Source organism: Eleutherodactylus coqui, chromosome 4 (genome assembly GCF_035609145.1).
Source record: "Eleutherodactylus coqui strain aEleCoq1 chromosome 4, aEleCoq1.hap1, whole genome shotgun sequence".
Lineage (NCBI taxonomy): Eukaryota > Metazoa > Chordata > Amphibia > Anura > Eleutherodactylidae > Eleutherodactylus > Eleutherodactylus coqui.
In genome coordinates this window covers 251,557,822-251,578,992 of record NC_089840.1, presented here as the reverse complement: position 1 = coordinate 251,578,992, position 21,171 = coordinate 251,557,822, and the positions used below count along the sequence as shown (strand labels likewise).

Genomic DNA, 21,171 nt, shown 5'->3' with positions numbered 1-21,171 from the left:
AAACCCGAGTTATCTCCCCATTACTGTGTAAGTGCAGATTGAAAATACATAAGCGGTTTGTAGTAACGTAACAGTCATGTTCATATTTTCCATCATTAATCATGGCGGCTACCTTTCTTTCCAGATGTCAGAATTTGTCCAATCACAGTCGTCGATGATCTGTGTTGTCATGACAACAGCCATCGGGTCTGTCAGACAGATACCCGGGGTGGGGGGGAATGAGACCACAGACAGGGCTGGGAGCGGAGCCAGTGAGGTGTATGGAGCTCTGACGGCCGCAGCCTGAACGGTAAGTGTGGCTCCCACGTGTCAGCGGGCAGTCAGTGTACTACAGTGTGTTCTGTGGGGCGACTCATGGTGCCGGCAGGATATAGTAGCAGTGAATGGGGATGGCGCCCCCTATACTGGATGGAAGTTTGTTGCAGCTGTTATTAGGTCACCGAGGCCGGCTGTAGTTGGGGTTGTACATGGCTACTCTTGTTGTGGGGTCTGGGTGACGTGCAGCTCAGTTGTGGGGGCACTGCGGCTAACTATAGCTGTAAGAGGGGCACTGTCACCAGTTGCACCTGGGTTACCCCGTGGTCGCCTGCCCCGGGTACGGCGGCCCCGTGGTCGCCTGCCCCGGGTACGGCGGCCCCGTGGTCGCCTGCCCCGGGTACGGCGGCCCCGTGGTCGCCTGCCCCGGGTACGGTGGCCGTCTGCCCCTGGCACGGTGGCCCCGTGGCCGTCTGCCCCTGGCACGGTGGCCGTCTGCCCCTGGCACGGTGGCCCCGTGGCCGTCTGCCCTAGTATGCTTGCACCTGGTGTGGCTGCCCCGGTATGGGTGCCCCGTGGCCAGCTACCCCATGGCAGTTAGAAAGTATGGTGATTTGGTAACTAGTCGTCTCTTTGTACCCCTTACTAGTAACGGCGTCATTAATAGGGGCCCCCGGGTTGCACAGGGTTTTCCCTCCTCCCCTCATTGTATCTCTCTGCTGTAGAATGTTTGTTTCTCTTTCTTTGTTACATTGTATCACTTCCTGTGATGTCACAATACTTGTACACACTGCTGTATGCAGAGGGACCTCGGAGGAGAATCGCAGGACGTGTTGCCGCTCGGTCCCCGGGGCCTATTCTGTAGGAATAATTTAGTGCGCTCGGTTTCGCAGTGACCTTTGACCTGTCTGCGGTATTAGAATCCTACAGAGCTTTGTGGTTCCACTTATCATGCGGAGAACATTTCCACATATGAAAAAAATCCTTTTTCCGTGTCCCTCAGTCCATCCTCTAATCGGCAGACAATCGACTAAGGCTTATTCGCACCAGCCATTTTCATGTCCGTGTGCTGTCCGTATTTACAACTGACGGCCCCCGACAGCACACGGACGCTTCACTGACAGTGCGGCTATATAGACTATAGAAAATCCCAGCATGCTCTACTCTGGTCCAACTTTTCAGATGCCAGTCACCTATTCAAGTCATCGGGCTTCTACGTAAAACGCAGCAAGATAGGACATGCCGCGTATTGTTTTTCATGTGATCACGCATTGCGTGAAAAAAATACGCAAAACTGAATTAACCCATTGAGATCAAAATTTTTTTCCATTCTCTCCGTTTTTTACTCAGACTTATAGGTCTGACTCCTAGTGTGTCAAGTGGGCGGGACCCCACTGCCCATTTTTAGTGGGTGACTTTGCACTGTCAATCAAGTCTGATATCACCCATTGAGAGTGAACTGTGACGAAATTGGAAACATACCTTCATTATTAGCTACTGTCCCCCACATGGCGGCACACATTCAGCTCCGTAGTACAGAGACGAAGAGAAAGAACAGTAAATTGCGCATAAGAAGAAAAAAATCAATGCGCCATTTTTTGTATTTTTTTTGTATCGCTTCTGATGATTCAGATGTGAGCGAGCTCTAAAGAAAGAATGTCGCCACGTGGTGAGTTTGTATCCTCAGCCTTTGTCACGGGGCGGAGGGTCTGTATTACAGAGGAGGGTCAGCTGCTCTTCCTACTCTTCACTCTTGGGGATAGTGAGGCGATGGCCGCTGACATCATACACGAGGCGTGGGCTGCGGGATCCATTACACGATTAAATCATCTTGCTTGGATGTAATCACACTTAAGTACCTCGGTGCGGCCGCCGCTTCCCATAGTTATAGATTTTATGGCTACTGTACAGAAAATCGCCAAAGATCCGTAGTCTGATGTGTTTGAGGCTGGAAACGCAATCCGGATCTTCTTTTATGTATTACTGAAGTCGTTCTTTTGCGTTTTTTGCTTTTTTTTTTCTTTGTCGCCATTTAAATTCAGAGTTGTAAAATACCACAAAACGGATATTAATGTTTATTCTGGTGTTCGGTCGCCGGCTCATTAAGTGTAACGATGAAAAGAACTACTAATTTGATCTGTAATGTATAATGGCGCAGATGTGCGGCAGTTCTGCAACACAATGGCGAGAGACAGCTGCGAGACGATACAATGTGACTGCTTCGATGCAAGAAACAAAGGAGTCGGGTTGGGTCTTGGATTGCAGCTCAGCTGTATTGAAGAGAATTGGGACTGTGCCGCAGTACCTAATACAACCTGTGGACAGGAGTGGCGCTGTTTTGTTTTTCGGAGGAAGGCAGTTTTTTTTAAAAACTCATTTAAGGTTTGTTCACACTAGCGCTAGGAAAACAGTACCCCTTGCCCGAACAGATCGGTCTTATGACGGAACTAAACAGTGCTAAATGGACCCCATTGATTGTAATGGGGTCCATTCAGTTTCCATCCCGCTGCCAGGCTTTCTTCCTGCGCTATTTCATCCTGTTTTTGTTTTGTTTTTTTCTTGCAGAAGGTGGCGTCAGAGGTTCCATACTTCTGCTGCGGATGTGAACGAGCCCTTGGGCCTCCGCCACACAACATTTTCACACTCTTGCACTTATACTTTGCTGCACAAGTATTTCTCCCTTAAAGGGAACCTGTCACCAGAAACGGCGCTATTAACCCTTTCCAATCCAATTTATATCCTGGTTTTCCCAGGGGCCTTACTCTTTTTCTGACATTATACAACAGCGCTATCTGCTGGCTAAAGCCAGTACTGCATGAGGTGACACGTTGGATAGGCTCCGACAGCAGAGAGGCTGGCAATATACAGTAAGAGAACCCCGACGGACGTCCTCCAACATCGGAGCTGTACAGCCTTAAATCATAATGTCTTCAGAGGTCAGACAGTGGATTGGAAAGGGTTAAGCGTCCGTTATAGCGCTATCCAGCATGTTCAATGCACTACATACATGTATATGTCTAAAGACGCAGAATAAGGCCTGCGATCACACTTGTCATGTGTGCGAGTTGCGCCCCGAGAGGTTCAGGCACGGCTTGTGTCTGACACCACATGGACACTTGGCCTTGTGCTGCCCGATACACATTGATGTGCGCTTGCATGTCCTCATGCTCGTCTGTAGTGAGAATAGGACATGTGATGGTCCGCGGGAAAAAAACAGCAGTCTGCATGGCCCTATAGGCTATAATGGGTGCGTGTGCTGTATGGGAATTAACACGGACTGCACATAGACCCAAATATGCTGATGTGCCCGAGGTCTAAGACTTACCTCGAATGCTTACTTTTATTCTGCATGTAAATGTCTCAAGTGATCCGAGTCACCCATCAGCAGACTAATCATGCTCCATCCTCTCAGACACCGTTTCCCCTGGCGGCTGACGACCGCATTGGTCGCATTGAAATCACTCATCATGCAGCCCTCTGATCGTGTCTTCTTCATGGCATACTTCTACTAACATCTGATACACTTCAGCTGGTGTTTCCCTCCATTCATCCTGCAAACATCTGGTGAATTTTCATAAAGAAGATGGATGCTGTTCATATTTCCTGACCCGTCGTTCCAGTTTGTCCCAGAGATATTCAGCAGGTTCAGGTCCAATCATGGAACATTTATATCCTCAAACCAATGTAAAACAGCGTTGGATTTGTGACAAGGCGCGTTGTCTTGTTGGAAGTATGGCCGACCGTTCCCAGAGTATTACCACATTGTCAGCAGCACATTATTTTCTAGAATGTCAGGGTCCCCTCTATGTTCATGGTTCTTGTCACTACAACCAACGGACCGAGACCATGCCACGTAAATTATGCCCAGACCATCATGGAACCTCTGCCATTCTTAAAGGGGTTTTCCACGCAAAATGCTAATGATGACCTATCCTTCAACACTTACCCCTGTGAATTTATGACCCTACCAGTGGGCACTCGATCAGCTGATCGCCAGCATACCAAATAGCGGTTCCCAGCCGATCAACTATTTGTGACCTATACTGAGGATAAGCCATCAATAGCATTTTGCATGGAACCCCCTTCACCTGTTGGCACAACCACTCATCTAAAAGGTGTACCCAGCATCCTCCACACCCAGGCGCGTCTGTCTGATATGAATCTGGAGTAGCGTGATTTGTCACTCTATAGAACGTTCTTCCATTGCTCAGCTGTCCAATGATGACGCTCCTTTATAGACGAGCCGATGCGTCATCTTTCTGAGAACTTGTCGGACATTTTCAGGAGGGATGGAGGGACATATCAGCTGAAGTGTATCAGACGTTAGTAAGAAGTACGTCACAAAGAATATCTAATGTAATTTGGACCACTGAATATTAACATATGGTAATAAATACTTCAGATTTTTGCTCCGGTGATCCTGAGCAGTTCCCCTCCCCCTCTGTTCATTCCCTAATAGCTTGTATGAAAATGGGATTTATTAGGCGGACCCCCCTGTAGTCAGCTGTCAGATACATTTTCATTCGTTTCGGCGCTGGATGTTTTTGTGTGTTTGTTGCATTTTTCATGCAGCAGTCACATTAAAAATGCAGCCGTGAAGGTCCGTCTAACAACCCCACCCCCACCCCGTACGAGCCCTGCATCCCAATGCGCCAGTTTTAGTAAACTTAGGGAGTTTTGGTGTGTGAATAGGCAGAAAAATAGAACAAGTTCTATTTTTATTTTTTCGCCACCGAAATGCACGCAAAATACAGAAATGTAAACGAGCCCATAGCCCAGAAGTGGGTTCTATTTTCTGCATATTGCGCACGCAAACACGCCCGTGTGAAGCCGGCCTAAAACCGAACAAAATAGGTTTTCAGACAGCCGTGTTCTCCCCCAATAGGCGGTCTGTGTAACCTCATCACCCCCATCACAAATGTTCAGGGTTGGGAGGTGAAATGGATCATTATCCTCCACAGCAACCCACTCCAGGCCCATCTGTTGTCCTTAGCAACACAACAGCCAATCAGAGTGCAGCTTTCAATCTTTACCATGCATAGAAACCATGCAACGTGGAGTTTAATTGGTTGGTGAAGGGCTGCACGTCTAAACGGATTTGTTCCATTCCTCTCCTACAAGAAGGTCTTCAGTGCAGGGGGATTAGCTCAAATGGTAGAGCGCTCGCTTAGCATGCGAGAGGTAGCGGGATCGATGCCCGCATCCTCCACTTTTCCAAAGTTCGTTTATTTCTCTTTGCTGATTACATTTTAATGTCTCTGGTTAATATTGAAAATGTTCCATTTTTCATAACTCGTGTAATCGCCTGCATTATACATCATGTGACTATTTCTGCATATCTTGTATGTGCAAATATAGCTGGGGAAATACTGTGGAATCCTCTAGATCGGCTCATTTCACAGAGTTAACGCTTAATATCCTGGTTGTTTGGAGTCATGTATACATTTGTATGGAAGAGGTTCTCTCATAATGCAGTGAAACCCAGCAGACGAATGTGAAGCGTTGGTGGTATAGTGGTGAGCATAGCTGCCTTCCAAGCAGTTGACCCGGGTTCGATTCCCGGCCAACGCAGACAAATTCTTTTTGCATCTTTTATGGGATATATATATTATTATTATTATGGTGATCCCACAATATAGCTATAATTGTGTATAAGATGATATAACTATAGAATATAATATATATAGCACTAGTTTATTAATGGAAGTGGAGGGTGAACACTGGGGACGAGCAGCTTGTATGCAGCTGCTGCATGGAGTGAGCGCCGGGTCTTGTGTCACCGTGCAGCGAGAGGGTCTCATCCTTTGTATGTACAGCTAGACTGCAGATCAGTGTGTCTGCAGGTTCCTTCGATAGCTCAGCTGGTAGAGCGGAGGACTGTAGTGCAATTCCCATGCTGTAATCCTTAGGTCGCTGGTTCGATTCCGGCTCGAAGGAAATTTTTTTTTTTTTATTATTACTATTTTCGTTCTCTCCTCCAGGTTACAATTTATTTCTGATCATTTTAAATGCTTTTAATATTTTGTAAATTCATAAGAATGATAGGAATTTTTTTTTCTACATTTCGTAAAGACCTTTTTCACTAAATATTACACTAGGTGGTGCTACTTTACTGCACATTACAGATGCCGGTATTCTTTATTGCACTATTATGGGAAATTAGAAACCTTGCAATTTGATATTTAACTGTTAATGCCCATTCATACAAGCGCATTTTCTGTCTGTACTCAGTTCATATTTTTAATGACTGAATATGGGCCAATTGAAATAAATTGGTTCTTTCATTCAGTGTTTTTTACACACGTAAAAAAAATAAAATCACAGCATGTCCTATTCTGGTTCATGTCATCGTCCGAAATCGACCGTGAAAGTCTATGGGAGTGTGGAAAAACAGTGAAAACGGATGTTACGCGCATATTCACTGCGCTTTTTTTATGCTGGTTGCCAGGAGACAGTGGGGAAAAAGTAACATCAATCCATGGGATAGGGGATAGCTTGCTGACGGTGGGGGTCCCACTGCTGAGATCCCTGCCAATCTGAAGATTGGGGATCCCGTGTCCGTGCTCCTTAGGAATTACTTAGTATTTGGGTATAAGCCCTTAAATAAATGGGCCGCACGAGTCCCGGGAGCCCCACTTTACCTAGTACTATACCATATATATGGTTGTGGCTGTGCCCCGATGCGCCCGGAATATTGATAGCCTATCTTAAGGACTGACATGTATTTCATGATGTCTTGTTGTTACTCTTTTTATGACAGCTTTCATCCTTCTTGGTGATCACTTATAGTTATGACCCTGATTAAAGGCTCCTTTACATATTCCACCGGGGAAGAGTATCATGGAGAATGGAGAGAAGGTAAGTACCGGGAATTCCAGCCATCTGACGGTAATTTTCTACACCCTGTTCATAGAAACGGCTTAAACGTGCCGTATACTAATACACACCGAACGGCTACTTTATTATAGCCCCCGGCCCTTTCACGTTAAGGCTGGGTTCACACAGGGCGGATTTGCCGCGGAAATTCCGCCGGCGGCCGCTAATCTCGGGATTAGCCAGCCATGTGGACGAGATTTCTCAAAAAAATCTCGTCCACACGGGACGGCCAATGCGCTGCGCTTAATCCGGCCGAAACCGCAGCTGCGGCTTTAAAATATGCAGCATGTCTATTTATTTATTCTTTCCGCTGCGGCCGCGCTCTCCTCTATGGGAGCGCCGGCCGTAGCGGAAGAGCGAGCGACCGGGCCGCTTCAAAGCCGCCGCGGGTTCTTCCGCGGCGCTTCTCCCGGCGGAAATCTCGCAGTTTTTGCTGCGGCCAAACCGCGAGATTTCCGGCGGGATTCCTCCCTGTGTGACCCCAGCCTAAGAGTTTCCCTGTAAGGAAATTAGACCTGTGCAGCATAAAACCACGTGAGCAAGAAGAAAGTCCAGAAGTCCAAAATTAGCCCAGTCCTTTGAGAGATTCTCTTACCGCCCCATGGTGGAGAAGTGGGTACCACAAAATTTGCCATACATGTACGCTATGCAGATGGCGCAAGAGCTGGCTGTTACCTACAGCCGGGGTCTTGCTACAACAGCGGGGATCAGAGCTAATACCAGACCCAGCTGTTACTCCCCTTACATGCCGCAATGAATGTTGATTGTGGAATGTAAGCAGCTAACAGAGGGAATGAGCTCCCTCTGTGACATCATTGGACCTCTGCCATCCAATCAGGGAGAGCCAACTGACTGCCATAGCTTATCATGGCAAAGGAAAGTGTTAATACACTGCAGTACAGAGGTCTTGCAGTGTATTTTATGAATAATTATAGATCACAGGTCCAACAGGGACAAAGAAAAAAGTTCACAAAATGAAAATGATAAAAAAAATAAATAAATAAATACCTTAGTAAAAAAAAATCTTTTTTGCGCACTTTTCATTTTTTCTTCTGAAAATAATTAATTTTTTAAAAAAAACATGCTTGGTATTGCCACAGCATTATTGACCTGTACAATAAAGTGAGCATACTTTTAATCCTGCATGGTAACCGATATTAAAAAAAAAAATTAAAAAGGAACCAAAATGTGTTTTTTTGGGTTTTTTTTTTGTTCATTTTGCCTCACAAGAAAAGTAGTAACATGTAGAAAAACATGTCAAAAGTTTGAAATTTGTGCTGAGACACCAGCTGATTGCTGAAATAAAGGGGCTGCAGCGATCACCTCAGCACTATGCCCATTTGGCTGGCATCGTAGCTTGTCGAATCCTCTCGGCTGCTGAAGACTGACACATAGATGTCTATCAAACTACTAATGACAACCTGTCCGTTCGTGTATGAGTGAGTGGGTTTGGGAGTGACTTACGTGCTCCTCCCCTGATCACATGACGGTGACATCATCACAGGTCCTGAACGCACATGACTACTGTACGGCTAGGTGTACATTAGTATTCCATAGCAACTGAGGCCGCAGGGGGTTTGTAGTCTGCCCGTAATCTGCTTAGGGATGCAGGATCTTTGATGACGTCACCATCATGTGATCATGGGTGGAGCATGTAAGTCATTCATTCGGGATGAGTGTCACCATCTTGTGATCAGGGGCAGAGCATTATAGTGACGTCATCACAGTTCCTTTATCTCCAATGCTGTGCTGCTTCCGATCCCTGTTGCACGGGATGAACAATGTATGTAGCAGAGCTGTGTGTGTGTGACGTGCATGTAGCAGAGCTGTGTGGCGCATTGCTACTGGCACTATAATTTCCAAATAATTACTAATAGGAGTCTATGCATCAGTCTTCTCCTGCCAAGAAGAGCCAACAAGCAATGATGACAGCTGAAAGGGCCACACCATTCTGGTGAGCAATGCAGCCCCTTCATTTCAGTCATCAGTGAGGCTCGGAGCACCTAGACCCAAACTGATTAAAACTTTTGACTTGTCACCTTGACATGTCAATTTTTTAAAGTGTAGTCACTCGTTAAGTACCAAACTAGGCTGAATCCTTGAAGGGTTAAGGGATTGTACTTTCCATAAACAGCACCACACTAGTCCGCAGGTTGTCTGTAAAATTGCGGCTTCAATAAAGCAGAACTGTAATACCATGCACAACCTGGGGTCAGAGGTGGTGCTGTTTCTGGAAGAAAGTAGCCATGGTTTTTGTAATCCTGCATACTCTTTCTAAGCATTCATGGTCTAGCCTTAGGAAGCCTGATCTCGGAAAAACTAACATCTCCTCCCATCATTCGTCTTGGTCATACAGTATGGAGAAAACTGTAATATAACGAAAAAAAAGTTCAAAAGTAAAACAGTTGTGAACTAAAGTGCACTTTTCTCCGCACGCAGGTCGGAGGCATGGCCTTGGTCAGTTACTATTTGCTGATGGAGCGATCTATATAGGACAGTTTGAGAATGGACTTTTCAGCGGTTATGGGGTTCTGACCTTTCCGGATGGCTCCAGGTAAGATCTGATCACACTGTATGCGGATTACACCGCTGTTCACATCTTATTCTTTCACTACATTCGGCACCAGCTCTCTACATGGGCACTAAACATACAGCCCAGGCATAAGTTGCTGTACGCTACAGAGCGAGACCACCTTAGATGGCTACCATAACTTCTGCAGCTCTGCTCTGTGCATGACAAAAGGGGGCATATCAGTAAAAGGCACAGTTAAAGGGGTTGCACCACAATTGCAAGTTTTCCCCTATCCACAGGATAGGGGATAACTTGCTGATTGGTGGGGGACTCACTTCTGAGAAACTCACCAATCCTGAGAACGAGGGTCCCTTGTCCTTAGTCAGGAGACTGAATGGAGGCCATCTCAGCAACCGTCACTCCTGTGCTTTCACAGCACCTTCTTGGGCAACTAGCAGCCCATGCAGGGGCGTAACTATAGAGGATGCAGGGGATGTGGTTGCACCCGGGCCCAGGAGCCTTGGGGGGCCCATAAGGCCTCTCTTCTCCATATAGAGAGCCCAGTACTATGAATAAAGCATTATAGTTGGGGGCCCCGTTCCAGGTTTTGCATTGGGGCCCAGGAGCTTCAAGTTACACCTCTGAGCCCATGTAAAGGTAACTTAAAGAGATTGTCCAGTTGTAAACTATTGATCACCTAGCCTCAGGATTAGTCATCAATAATAGATTGGTGACGGTCTGCTGCACAGCACCCTCACCAATAAGATGTTCTCTGGGCTGGTGTGTCCGTACACTGAGCTCATTTCAGCTCTGTTCCCATTGCAGTGGCCAGGCTTGGTATTGCAGGTGTTGAAGTGAAAGGGAACTTTGCATGCAATACCTAGACTAGCCACTGCAGTTGGATTGGAGGTGTCTGCTTCCTGCAGAAATCAGCTCAGTGCATGAGTGCACTGGGCCATAGAAAAGCTGATCAGTAGGGGTCCCAGATGGCGGACCTACTATTGATGACCACAGACCTTCTATTGGTAAACCTTTCCTGAGGATAGACCATCAACTGGACAACCCCTTTAGGTGTTCAGTGTCCCTGCAGTGCCTCCACAGAGAAGAATGAACACTGTGTAATGCTTAGTTATCAATGAGTTGTCTGTGTGATGCAGAACAGCAAAGGTCCTCCAGAAAGAGAGATCCTTCAGACCAAAAGATGAGGGTCTTGAACCCCCTCTGTCTACTAGCTCACAATTCCATAATATGAAAATGGGTTTTGTAAAGTGGACCGCAGACTTGGGCAACATGGTGGCTTTGGTCACATGACATGAACTTACCTATATCACATCTCAACGTCACATCTCCTAAATATCAATGAGGTCATGTTGCGACGTGCAACCTAATTCCTCCAGGTCGCAAGTCACCCATAACTTTGCTATCATAGACTGCAGTGCAGCTTGCATGTGACTGGGACTTGTCTGCAATATGTCTGCAATTTGGCTGTTTTTAACAGCCAAATCGAAGCTGTAAAACAATCCCGCAACAGCAAATTGTACAAATTTTTTGATCCTGCAACTTATTAGACTTGATGTCACACAACCAAAGCCACCATGTAGCCCGAGCCTTAATGTGTCCATCTTGGCCCTCTATCCAGTAACACTGGAAATATTTCCCTGGGTAAGAGCAATTTTATGAGACCTTTTTAGTTTTTTAGTAAAAAAGTTTTGTTTTTGTAATGTTTTTGTCTTTTTCTTAGCATGGGGAATCTGAAGGATAATTTAGAGTTGTTGGTAACTTTTTTTTTTGCATTGGTTGTACATCTTCCCTTGTTAACGGGGAGATGTTCCTGTTGATAATCATCAAGCCATGTTTCCGTTATTCCTACTATATCATAATTTTCTTCAGACATTCTCGCTTCAAGCTCACCCATTTTACTGATCAGACTTCTTGCATTCCTTGTTATTCTTTATACTCATTATAAATACCTCTGTTTCCATTTAATTAGTCTTCCCTAACGATGTCTTCTTTCTTCTCTATTCTCTGTATACAAGGTACGAAGGAGAGTTCATTCAAGGAAAGTTCCAAGGAGCGGGTGTGTTCACTAGGTACGACCTGATGAAATACGAGGGTGAATTCAAAGGGGGTCGCGTCGAGGGCTATGGTAAGCCGGTAGCTGTCACAACGACGACATCATTCTTTCTACTACTTTATTACTTTACTTTCCATTTTCGTCCTTTTGACGTAAGATCCGCTCCATTATCTGCTTTTTAGGTCTTTTGACGTTTTCCGACGGTTCCCATGGAATGCCGAGAAACGAAGGCCTCTTTGAGAACAATAAACTGGTTAAGAGAGAGAAATGTCAGGCTGTAATCCAGAGGGCCGTAAGTGCCTCCAAAGCGTCCTGCTGCCTGGCTGCCAACCAAGTCTAGGAGGCCGCCACGGCCGCTCTCGGACCAATCACGTTCTACAAGTGCACTCACCTTTTTGATTTTTGTTTCTTTTGGCTTGTTTACACTGCTTGCTGGTAAAAGCAGACAGACTGCTGTATTCAACGCTCTGAATGGCATATAGCTCTATAGAAATATATATATATATGTTTTATTTAATACGGGGACAGAGTCTTCTTCTACGCTGCTGCTTACCCTTCCAAGTGCAATGGAACTTATACAGTGCCTCCTCCGGTGCAACAGAAGCCACCTCTGCGTTCAGCAGCTTGCAATGAATACAATTCCTGCAGTTTATTCTGACACGATCCTCTGCACAGGGTTTTTCTTTCTTTTTGTCTTTGCACAGCATCAAAGTTATTTGCATGGGCATTATGTATCGAGGACTGGAACGCAACACACGTTTCATCATGGAAGAGAAGACGTAGTTGAACGCTCCAACAACATCACATTCTTGGACCTATATTAACGGAAACGTGGATTAACCGTTCTCCTAAAGGTGTATATACCATAGAAGCATTGAGGAGGGGGCCATACTGAGGTATAAGTATGTCCCATCCTGCTTCCTCATGGGTGGTAGCATTCTGCACAGGTCCACCCACACCATAGATATCACAACAATAGGTGAGCGGAAACGGCTTACGATGAGATGGGGTGCGGGATAGTATCACCCAGCGCCTAGTTTGGTTTTTACTGAGAGTGGCTTTACATGGGACAACTGTCGTCTAAATAGTCGCTAAAGCGTGCAAACGACTGTTTGTGTGCTTTAGCTCGGAGCAATTTTGTTTTTCACGATTGTTAAACCAGTTTTTGGAGCATTTATATGGGCCAAAATATAATTCGTTGACTAGTTCGGGGGGCGTGAGGTTCTTTGGTGGACGTGTATTTGAAATGTAACCTCTCCCCAAAGCATGCTAATTGGTCCACTGAATGCACATAAATGCGTACGAGTAGTCTTCAAGGGATCTACGAGAAGCTGCAACAACAAGTGTTCTGGTGAAAGTCAAACCAGCGAGACACCGTAGCGGCGAGTGTTCTTTCGAAGAGCAGCAGGGACTGATCAGCAGAGGATCACTTGCACATATTTTTGTTTTCGGGAACCAATGAATGTTAAGTGGGAGGGGAAAATGTTCGCAAAGAAGGCAGGGGGCAGTCAACATTCGGTGGGTGGCTTATACCAAACAAGCACACACCTCCTTGCCAAGTCGTTGGCTTGTCGTTGGACAACGATTACCTGTTTACACCAGAAGACCGTTAATCAACCAGCGACTATTTTTAGGTGAGCTGAAACGAAACAACTAGTGACCAGGGAACAAGTTCTCGCTTGTCACCCTGTTGGTGACTATATTCACACGGAGCAACTCTTGCTTCCATCTACTCTATTAAGCAACTATTCGGACTATAGTCATCCTGTGTAAAGCCACCCCAGGGCCTTGTATCCTCCACGAGCAGTTGCGATCTCTCTATCGATATAGTAATATTGCCTAATTATCAGTCACACAGAAGTAATCCTCAGTGCATTGTTGTAATGAGCAATAATTTGGTGCAAAGTCTTGAAGCGTGAGATTACAGGTAAAAAGCAGGGATTTGGAAGGTGTTTTTTAGGAATGTTCAGGTAATGTATGTATGGGGTCCTTTGCTTTGTTTGCAAATAGGTTCATTATAGTGTAAGATATCTGAGAACAATCATGTTGCAGAAGCAGTTGTACCAAAATCCTTTTTTTTTTTTTAAGTATGTTTGAGTCTATGGATAGAAACCGTTGTATACCCACTGCAGCTTCTTCAGGGGTCGGGGCCAAGCTGCACCACCAGGATATTTAGGTACACTAAAGGTGGTCATACAGTTTGAATAGTTGTACTTCCTCCAAATCCTTGTTGGGCTCGGCCTAGTGTGAACATGTTCTCATTGTGAATATGGGAATAAGCTACCACCAGAGGTGTTTGTTAGCAGCTTATCTCCCATGAAAACAAAGTATTGGGCATATTGAAATCCGACATGCCTGATCCTTTTTTCTTTTCCCCAACATCTGCCGTTGGGGAAGTGTTGGGAAACTAGCATATACTTTAGATGTTTGGCTGGTCCTGCTGACATCAACGGGTTCTGCCACCGTTTCTGCAATGTGTAAGGCCATCTTAAAGGGATGTTGCAAGCAAATTCTATTGATGATCTATCTTTTGGATAGGTTATCAATAGATAATCGCTGTCAGCCCATCACTCAGTATCCTTAGCGATCAGTTGATCATCCGTCCCACTGTCAGTACAGCAGGGTCAGACGTTGTCATTGGGGTCCGAGGCGGAAGGGTCATGGAGAGCTTCACTCCCATTGAAATCAATGGGAGTGCTCCTCCTATTACACTTTCGGCACTTCTGGCTTATGACACATGATCACATGACTAATTGTAGGGAAGCATTATGCCTTTAAGTTAGGCTAAATTAATTCTGCCTGCTAAATGCCCCCTATCTTCTCCCAAGCGTCAGCCATGAGAGGGGCACCAAGACTCACGTGACATCTCTTGGTACTGCTGAAGGGTTGAGAGGGCTCACATTGTGGAGGGACAAGGTGGCTCCAAAGTGGACTTCATGATACATCTATGGCCAGAGACTCTTGACCAACTGACCTAGATGCCATGCCATTAATAATCATTGGCCAAGTGGTGCATAATGAAAGCTCAGATGACTTGTCTGACAACAGAGGGAGGTAAATTGCAGTCTGTTTCCAAGGGCGACCTGCACAGGTCTGAAACCAGCTACATATATAAATGCAAAAAATGCTTTGAATTTACTCAAAAATGGTGCAAAGAACAACCAGTTAGATATCAGCTCTTTACTGACTGTGATTCCTCTGTGCTGCTTTTTTTAATTATGACTCCCAGTTGGCAAATATGCCAAGAGGAAACACTTGGAAACCTTCTATGGCGTAGTCTAATTGCTGTATATGTCTGTGTCTATGGGACAGGTTGAATGTATTTCACTGCATTGTTCATTGAGAGGCGCCGGAATGTTAAATGTAACGCTTGTCCTTAATCTGCCCATAAACTTTTAGAGAATAGTTGTCTGGTGATGGCCTATACCCCATAGACATAACAGTCCATCATCTGCTGATGAGAGCTGCAGTACACTATCCTACCGAAAGTACTTTGATACTTTGACACCCCTGTCAGTAGAATGGAGCGTGTCTTATTAGGACGTATCCTAAACCATAAGGTGCAGACCCTCGAAGTTGTCAGCCATAGTTTGTGACTGGAACTGCACACTATTGGATATACAAGTTATGCCGCTGCACACAAGCCGTCCATCACAAAGTGCAATGCATCGGCCCATCTACAGTGGTGCAAGGAGCGTCATCATTGGACAGTTGAGGAATGGAAGAACATTCTATGGAGTGACGAATCCTGCTGCTCCATCTTCACCTGAGATGTGGAGGATTCCTGGGGAATGGGTTAGGAAATATGAACAGCGGCCATCTTCTTTGAGAGAACTCGACAGACATTTGCAGGATGAGTGGAGGGAAACACCAGCTAAGACGTTAGTAAAAAAAGTATGGCACTGCGAGTTTTTGATGTCATTAGGGCCAAAGGAGTCCCACTAAGTGTTAACTTATGGAAAAAAATACTACTGTTGATTCTTGCTCAGGTGTCGAATTACTTTTGGTGGGATAGTGTACTTGCTCAATACATTTTTGGGTATCTTTACTGACCAAAAACTGAAAGTGGCATTAACAGGATTGTCATTTTGGTGCTTTTGGCTTGACCAATACTTCAGGCCACTTTTTGCATTCCCAGCTCTTGAAAAGTTTTCATGCTTTTTTCCAATGAAGGGTCATCTGTAGTCAATCAGGAGGTCAATACAATGGACAACAGATAAATGACAAAAGTTGAGCTTGAGGCTGATATTGGCCACCGGTCTGGGTAGGGTTCATCTCTGCCACAATTTCCCACTTTGATTATTCACATGATCTTTCAGACAACAATGGGTTCCTATTCGTTCCAGTCCCAACATGGAAAGTTCCCACTTTGCAGTAATGAGATCTTCTAAATGTCTAAAGCAGCATTTTATACTTTTTTCCTAAATAGCCCTTTTCCTGACCCAAATCATCGTTTTGTTAATCGGAACTTATACCTAGTCAAAGTTTTAATACTAGGTTAAAGTTACAGGGCTACATTGTATTCATAATGATATAACATCCCACAACTGTGACTGGACAGAGTCAATGAGGTCTATTGTATGCATGGGCCCAATAGAGGCCAGAAGCCAATATTAATGGGAAATATATTAGAATTTCCTCCTTTTTCTGTAATATTTACATGTTTGGGGCATTTGGGGGAAATTAATCCTAATGCAGAACAACTCTTTTATGTGATTAATATGAGATCAGGGGGTCCAACACCCCCTTGGATGGCTGATTGAATGGGCTGTGGTTCTCTAATGAGCTCCACATCCCCCTTTATTGGTTACTAGACATGGCGCCATAAGTTTTGTAGAGGCTGTGCCTGGTACTGCAGCAATGTTCAGTCCCATTCAAGTAAATGAATCAGCTACAGCCACTACAAAATATATGGCCCTTTCAATCAGCTGAGAGGGGGAAAAATAGTTAGATCTCCACTGATTTGATATTAACCCCTTAAGGACCAAGCGGGGTAACTATATGGCGCTTTGTTCTAGGCTTTAATCTCGTCCAATAGCAGAAGTACGGTGCGGGATTAAAGTCTCTGCTCCTTCAATCAAGCAGGAGCAAATCGGGTCCTCAGCTTTTAGTCACAGCTGAGAACCCGAAGGACAAGAAAAAAGCTTTTAGTCACAGCTGAGAACCCTAAGGAGAAGGAAAAAGCGTAATTAACCGATTCTACCTTCTGCTTTCCAGGCTATATAGCGCTCAGTGAGCGCTATGTACTAAAGAGTGAAGGTGGAAGTATTACTTCCACTATGCAACCCGGCGATCACGTGACCACCGGTTCCCACCTGTTACAGCAGAGCTACAGAGTCCTATCAGACCCTGATCAGCTCTGCCAGTGAGTGATTTCACCACAAGGGATGTTTTCCTCTGTAACTGGGGCTCCTATGTATGCTGCTCCTATGAATGCCCCAGCTACAGTGGAAAAGTATGAAATAAAAAAAATTACAATGTAAATGTCCTCCAGAGGTCTTATGACCTCATGGCAGACATAGGTGGTTAAAAAAAATTACAGAATAAAATAAAAATATATACATAAAAAAGAGAATGACCGACTGCCGACTCCAACCAATACCATCACCTTATGCGCCCTGCAATCCAAAACTATACAAATTATGTATCCAAAACATTCAAAACCCATTACCATACTTTATTTTTAAAATTAGTATATTTACGCTAAAATAAACAACTGTTAATTTTTTTTAATCTTTTTTTTTACCCCCCACCCCAGTAAAACAAAAAAAAAAACGGGAAGAAAGTCAATGAAAAAAAAGATATTTAAAAAATAGCTCTATATCTCACAGAAAAAAATGCAGCAAAAATAATTTTGGTAGCTGAAGAAAATAAAATAGGGCAGTAAAACCGCCACATGGGAAAAATCCCTAAAAAGTGTCTGGTCCTTAAGAGGTTAAAGGGGTTGTACCACAAATGACTTTTATCACTCATCCATCAACTATTGATGACCTATCCGGAGCATAGGTCATAAATTGAAACAAAAGCCCAGACAATCCCTTTAAAGTGCGTCCAGAAAAAAACCCACAACCTCTCTTTAGGCAGTTACTGTACAATTAGAATTTATGTGTAAGCTATGTTTTAGGGTCATTTTCAACCTCCTGCATGCCTGATTGGTGGGCGGGTTCTCTTTGGTGTGACACTAGGGATGTGCTCAGCACTCTCAGCCAATCACATGTCACTCCACATTTACTCCTCCTCTCAGAGTATGCAAAGAGAGTAACTGCAGCTGCATCCCCCTCCTCCCTGTCTTCTATTTACTGCTTGATTCTCGTAGATGAAGTTTTGAAGGAGATTACTAAGCAGTAACAGAGATGGAAAAGGGGAACTACAGGCTGCTTTCCTGTAAAGCAGAGTTTTACCTATTCACATATACTTCTGATTTGTACAAAAATAACAGGCATTACTTAGGCCCCAATGCAAAATCTGTAACCCCTCCCCCACCTACCATGTGTCATTTATAATTCTGGCTTCTACTTCTATGGCAGAATAGCCTTTGGGCCTCCTTAGATACAGGTACAATTGCTACTTCTGCTTCCTTTATAGATACACCCCTGTCTAAAAGAATTGTAACAATGAGTACTTTTTAAAGGAAAAGTTATGATCAGGTGGTACATCCCTTTAAGACTTAATTAGCATATTTGTACTTAGGTCTCCTTCTTGATTTACTAGCCAAAAAGGAGCAAAAATCAGCTGTACGCATGCATGTTAAATGTACTGTTGACTTTATGCCAACACATTGCAAACACATATACTAAAGGTGTTGAAATGTATCATATATGGGCATGTATAAAAATGGGCATTTATATATTTTATTGCTGTGCTGAAGGATTCTACTGTCTGGGTGGTACAAATAATTCCAGCCCTCCCTTCCCCCGACAAATTATGTCCCATTGTAATGGAGGACAATGTCTAGTAGTTACCACAAATGCATTGTATTCACTGTGTTTAGTTTACTATATTGCTGGCATCTTAGCTCCCTAAATCCCAAAGTAATGTAGAGACATAGATCCCTCTCAGCTGATTGGCCCAGAGGGATCACTTGACAGGCTCCAGGCACCTGATATGCAACTGTACCTGGTATTGCAGTTTAGTTCCATTCACTTAGCTGCAGTACCAGGCACAGCCACATGTAAGAACGAGCCGCGGTGCCTGGATAAATACATAAGCGGCTACGGTGCTCACTTTGCCCCTTCATACTGCTAATCTGTAGAAGGATACTCGCCCATTGCACAGTTGATGGTCTATCCCGAGTGTTGGCCATCAGTGTTGTATCTTGGAATATTAGTTATTGAAGTCTCCTTCCTAAAGTGCTTCTTTTTCTTCATCACCATTTTTGTGTGTTTCACCAATTTTCATGCGAATGTATCTCATTAATTAATTCTATAAAAACCAATAAGCTATCCAAAGATAGTCTACCTAATAACAAGATTTCCCGACTCAAACTATTTCCCATCACAAAGTTCCTATATAGGGCAATGAAAGTGTTTTGTCAGTTTAATGATGATCCGTGGGATGAGTCCTATCATATTTGTGCATGTATGGTTCAACTTGTCCAACTGTCTCATGGTCCTGGAATGGGAAGACCTAAAAACCCACCAAGCTCTTGGTTTCCGGCTTCTAGAACATCTTTACTAAGATGTCAAGTATATTCTATTACATTTTGGAGCTTCACCACTTATGAGGACCTCGTATACTTGAGGTCCTAGTTAACCTTAACTTAACCTTAAATTGAAATCTAGTCCATACTTGAAATCGTGTTTTTGGAAATGTTGTTTGCAAGCAAATTACAAACATGTTAACAGGTTTCTTTTGTTTTTACAAATCTTTCAAAATGTTTGGAAGTTGTTAACAAACTGCAAACATTTTGCAAACAAAACAATGTTTCTTGTTTCCCCACTTTAAATGGACAACAAGAAACAAAGGGTAACTTGACACAGGATATCTATCATCTGAATACCTGCTTGAAGTAGTCGCTAAAGTGTGTGCTTTTACACAAAGCGACTGTTGACTCGTTTAATTTCACAGTCCTTAAACAAATTGTTGGGAGCGTTTACATGGGCTGAAATATAGTTCGTCAACTAGTTGGGGCACGTGAGATTCTAGGATGGGCATGAAATGTCAACCCCTTCCCCGATGCATGCTCATTGCGATATGTGCGAGCGGCCTTCGAGTGAACACTTGCTGCTACAAGATTCTACAGCATTGACTGTTTCACTGAAGGCCAAACCAGTGCAAGGCCGCAATAATGTGTGTATTTTCAAAGACGAGCAGGAGTTAGAAAACCAGGAGAGCACACAGACTACTGGTCAGGCTTTAACAGGGGGAACCAGATTGCTTAGGCTTCCACTTTCTGGGGAGGCTGCCTAATATAACCATCACTATGTGGGGAAAGATTAGTAGGGTGCATGCTGGCCCTTTAAATTAGTAGGATGCATGCTGGCCCTTTAAGGATGGAGTCAAGCGTGGGTTCTACAGGCGGAGGCTAGAGACTGGGAGCTGGGAAGGACGTGGCATCTGCCATATGAAGGAGCTTAGTGTGAACAGTGACCAACTGCAACAGGAGCAGATAAGTCAAGTTAGAGGCCGCAACGGTGCACATTGTGTAACTGAAAGAAAAGTGGGTCTTCTCTGAGGAACATGTGATGGTTTGGATATGAACCATTATGGCAACTCTGGACTCAAAACATTCTACAAACATAGTGTTTTCAAACTCTTCACAAATATGTTTCCAAGTATGGACTAGGTTTTAGCGCTGGGTACCCTTTTGGACCCATTACGGCAGGTGGCATCCAAAAGTGATCCAGGCAAAAATGCAAGAGGCACACAAATTTATGTATCATCCAGATTAATTAGCCCAGCATTCTTCTGCCATTGGCACATGCGCCTACTGTGTGACTCAATGAACTGCATCCTATTCCCAACTTCTCACCATCCTAGTCATTTTCATAACCACTTCATATGACGTATGGATAATTTCCAGTAATATGCAATTGGGAGTGGACAAAAAGGGTCAAGTTATGGCCTCATCCACATCCAGCATAAGTCCCAAGAGTAAGAAGGTGGAGATACTCTTAGGTCATATACACCTTCAAATTGAATTGAGGTAGAGGGTTAAAGGGTTGTCCAGGGTTAGAAAAACGAGCTCCAGCAATCGTATCTCAGGAGCAGTGGTATATCGAATGGGATCACTGTCATTTTGAAGCCATTTGGATGTAAATGTTCTTCGTGTGATTTGATTTGCCGTATTCAGCACTTCTTGCTTATTTACGCGTGTACTTAAATATTCACTTACAGTTATTGAATGTCTACGATACACTACACGATCTGTCTGTTTCGAGAATTGTGCCTTGGTTGTCTTATGTCTGAATTCTACTATACTTGAAAAGCATTAAAGTCACAAACTGAATCCTCA

At 44.3% G+C, this 21,171-nt stretch overlaps 1 protein-coding gene across 1 annotated transcript; it reads left to right on the top strand.

Moving 5' to 3' along the window:
- The first annotated feature begins 188 nt into the window (after positions 1 to 188).
- MORN4 (MORN repeat containing 4) lies at positions 189 to 21,171 on the top strand. The gene is made up of 5 exons (XM_066601085.1): positions 189 to 289; positions 7,016 to 7,113; positions 9,571 to 9,685; positions 11,680 to 11,789; positions 11,900 to 21,171. Exons 2-5 carry the CDS (start codon positions 7,047 to 7,049, stop codon positions 12,055 to 12,057), a joined length of 450 nt encoding a protein of 149 aa, XP_066457182.1. The 5' UTR covers positions 189 to 289; positions 7,016 to 7,046; the 3' UTR covers positions 12,058 to 21,171.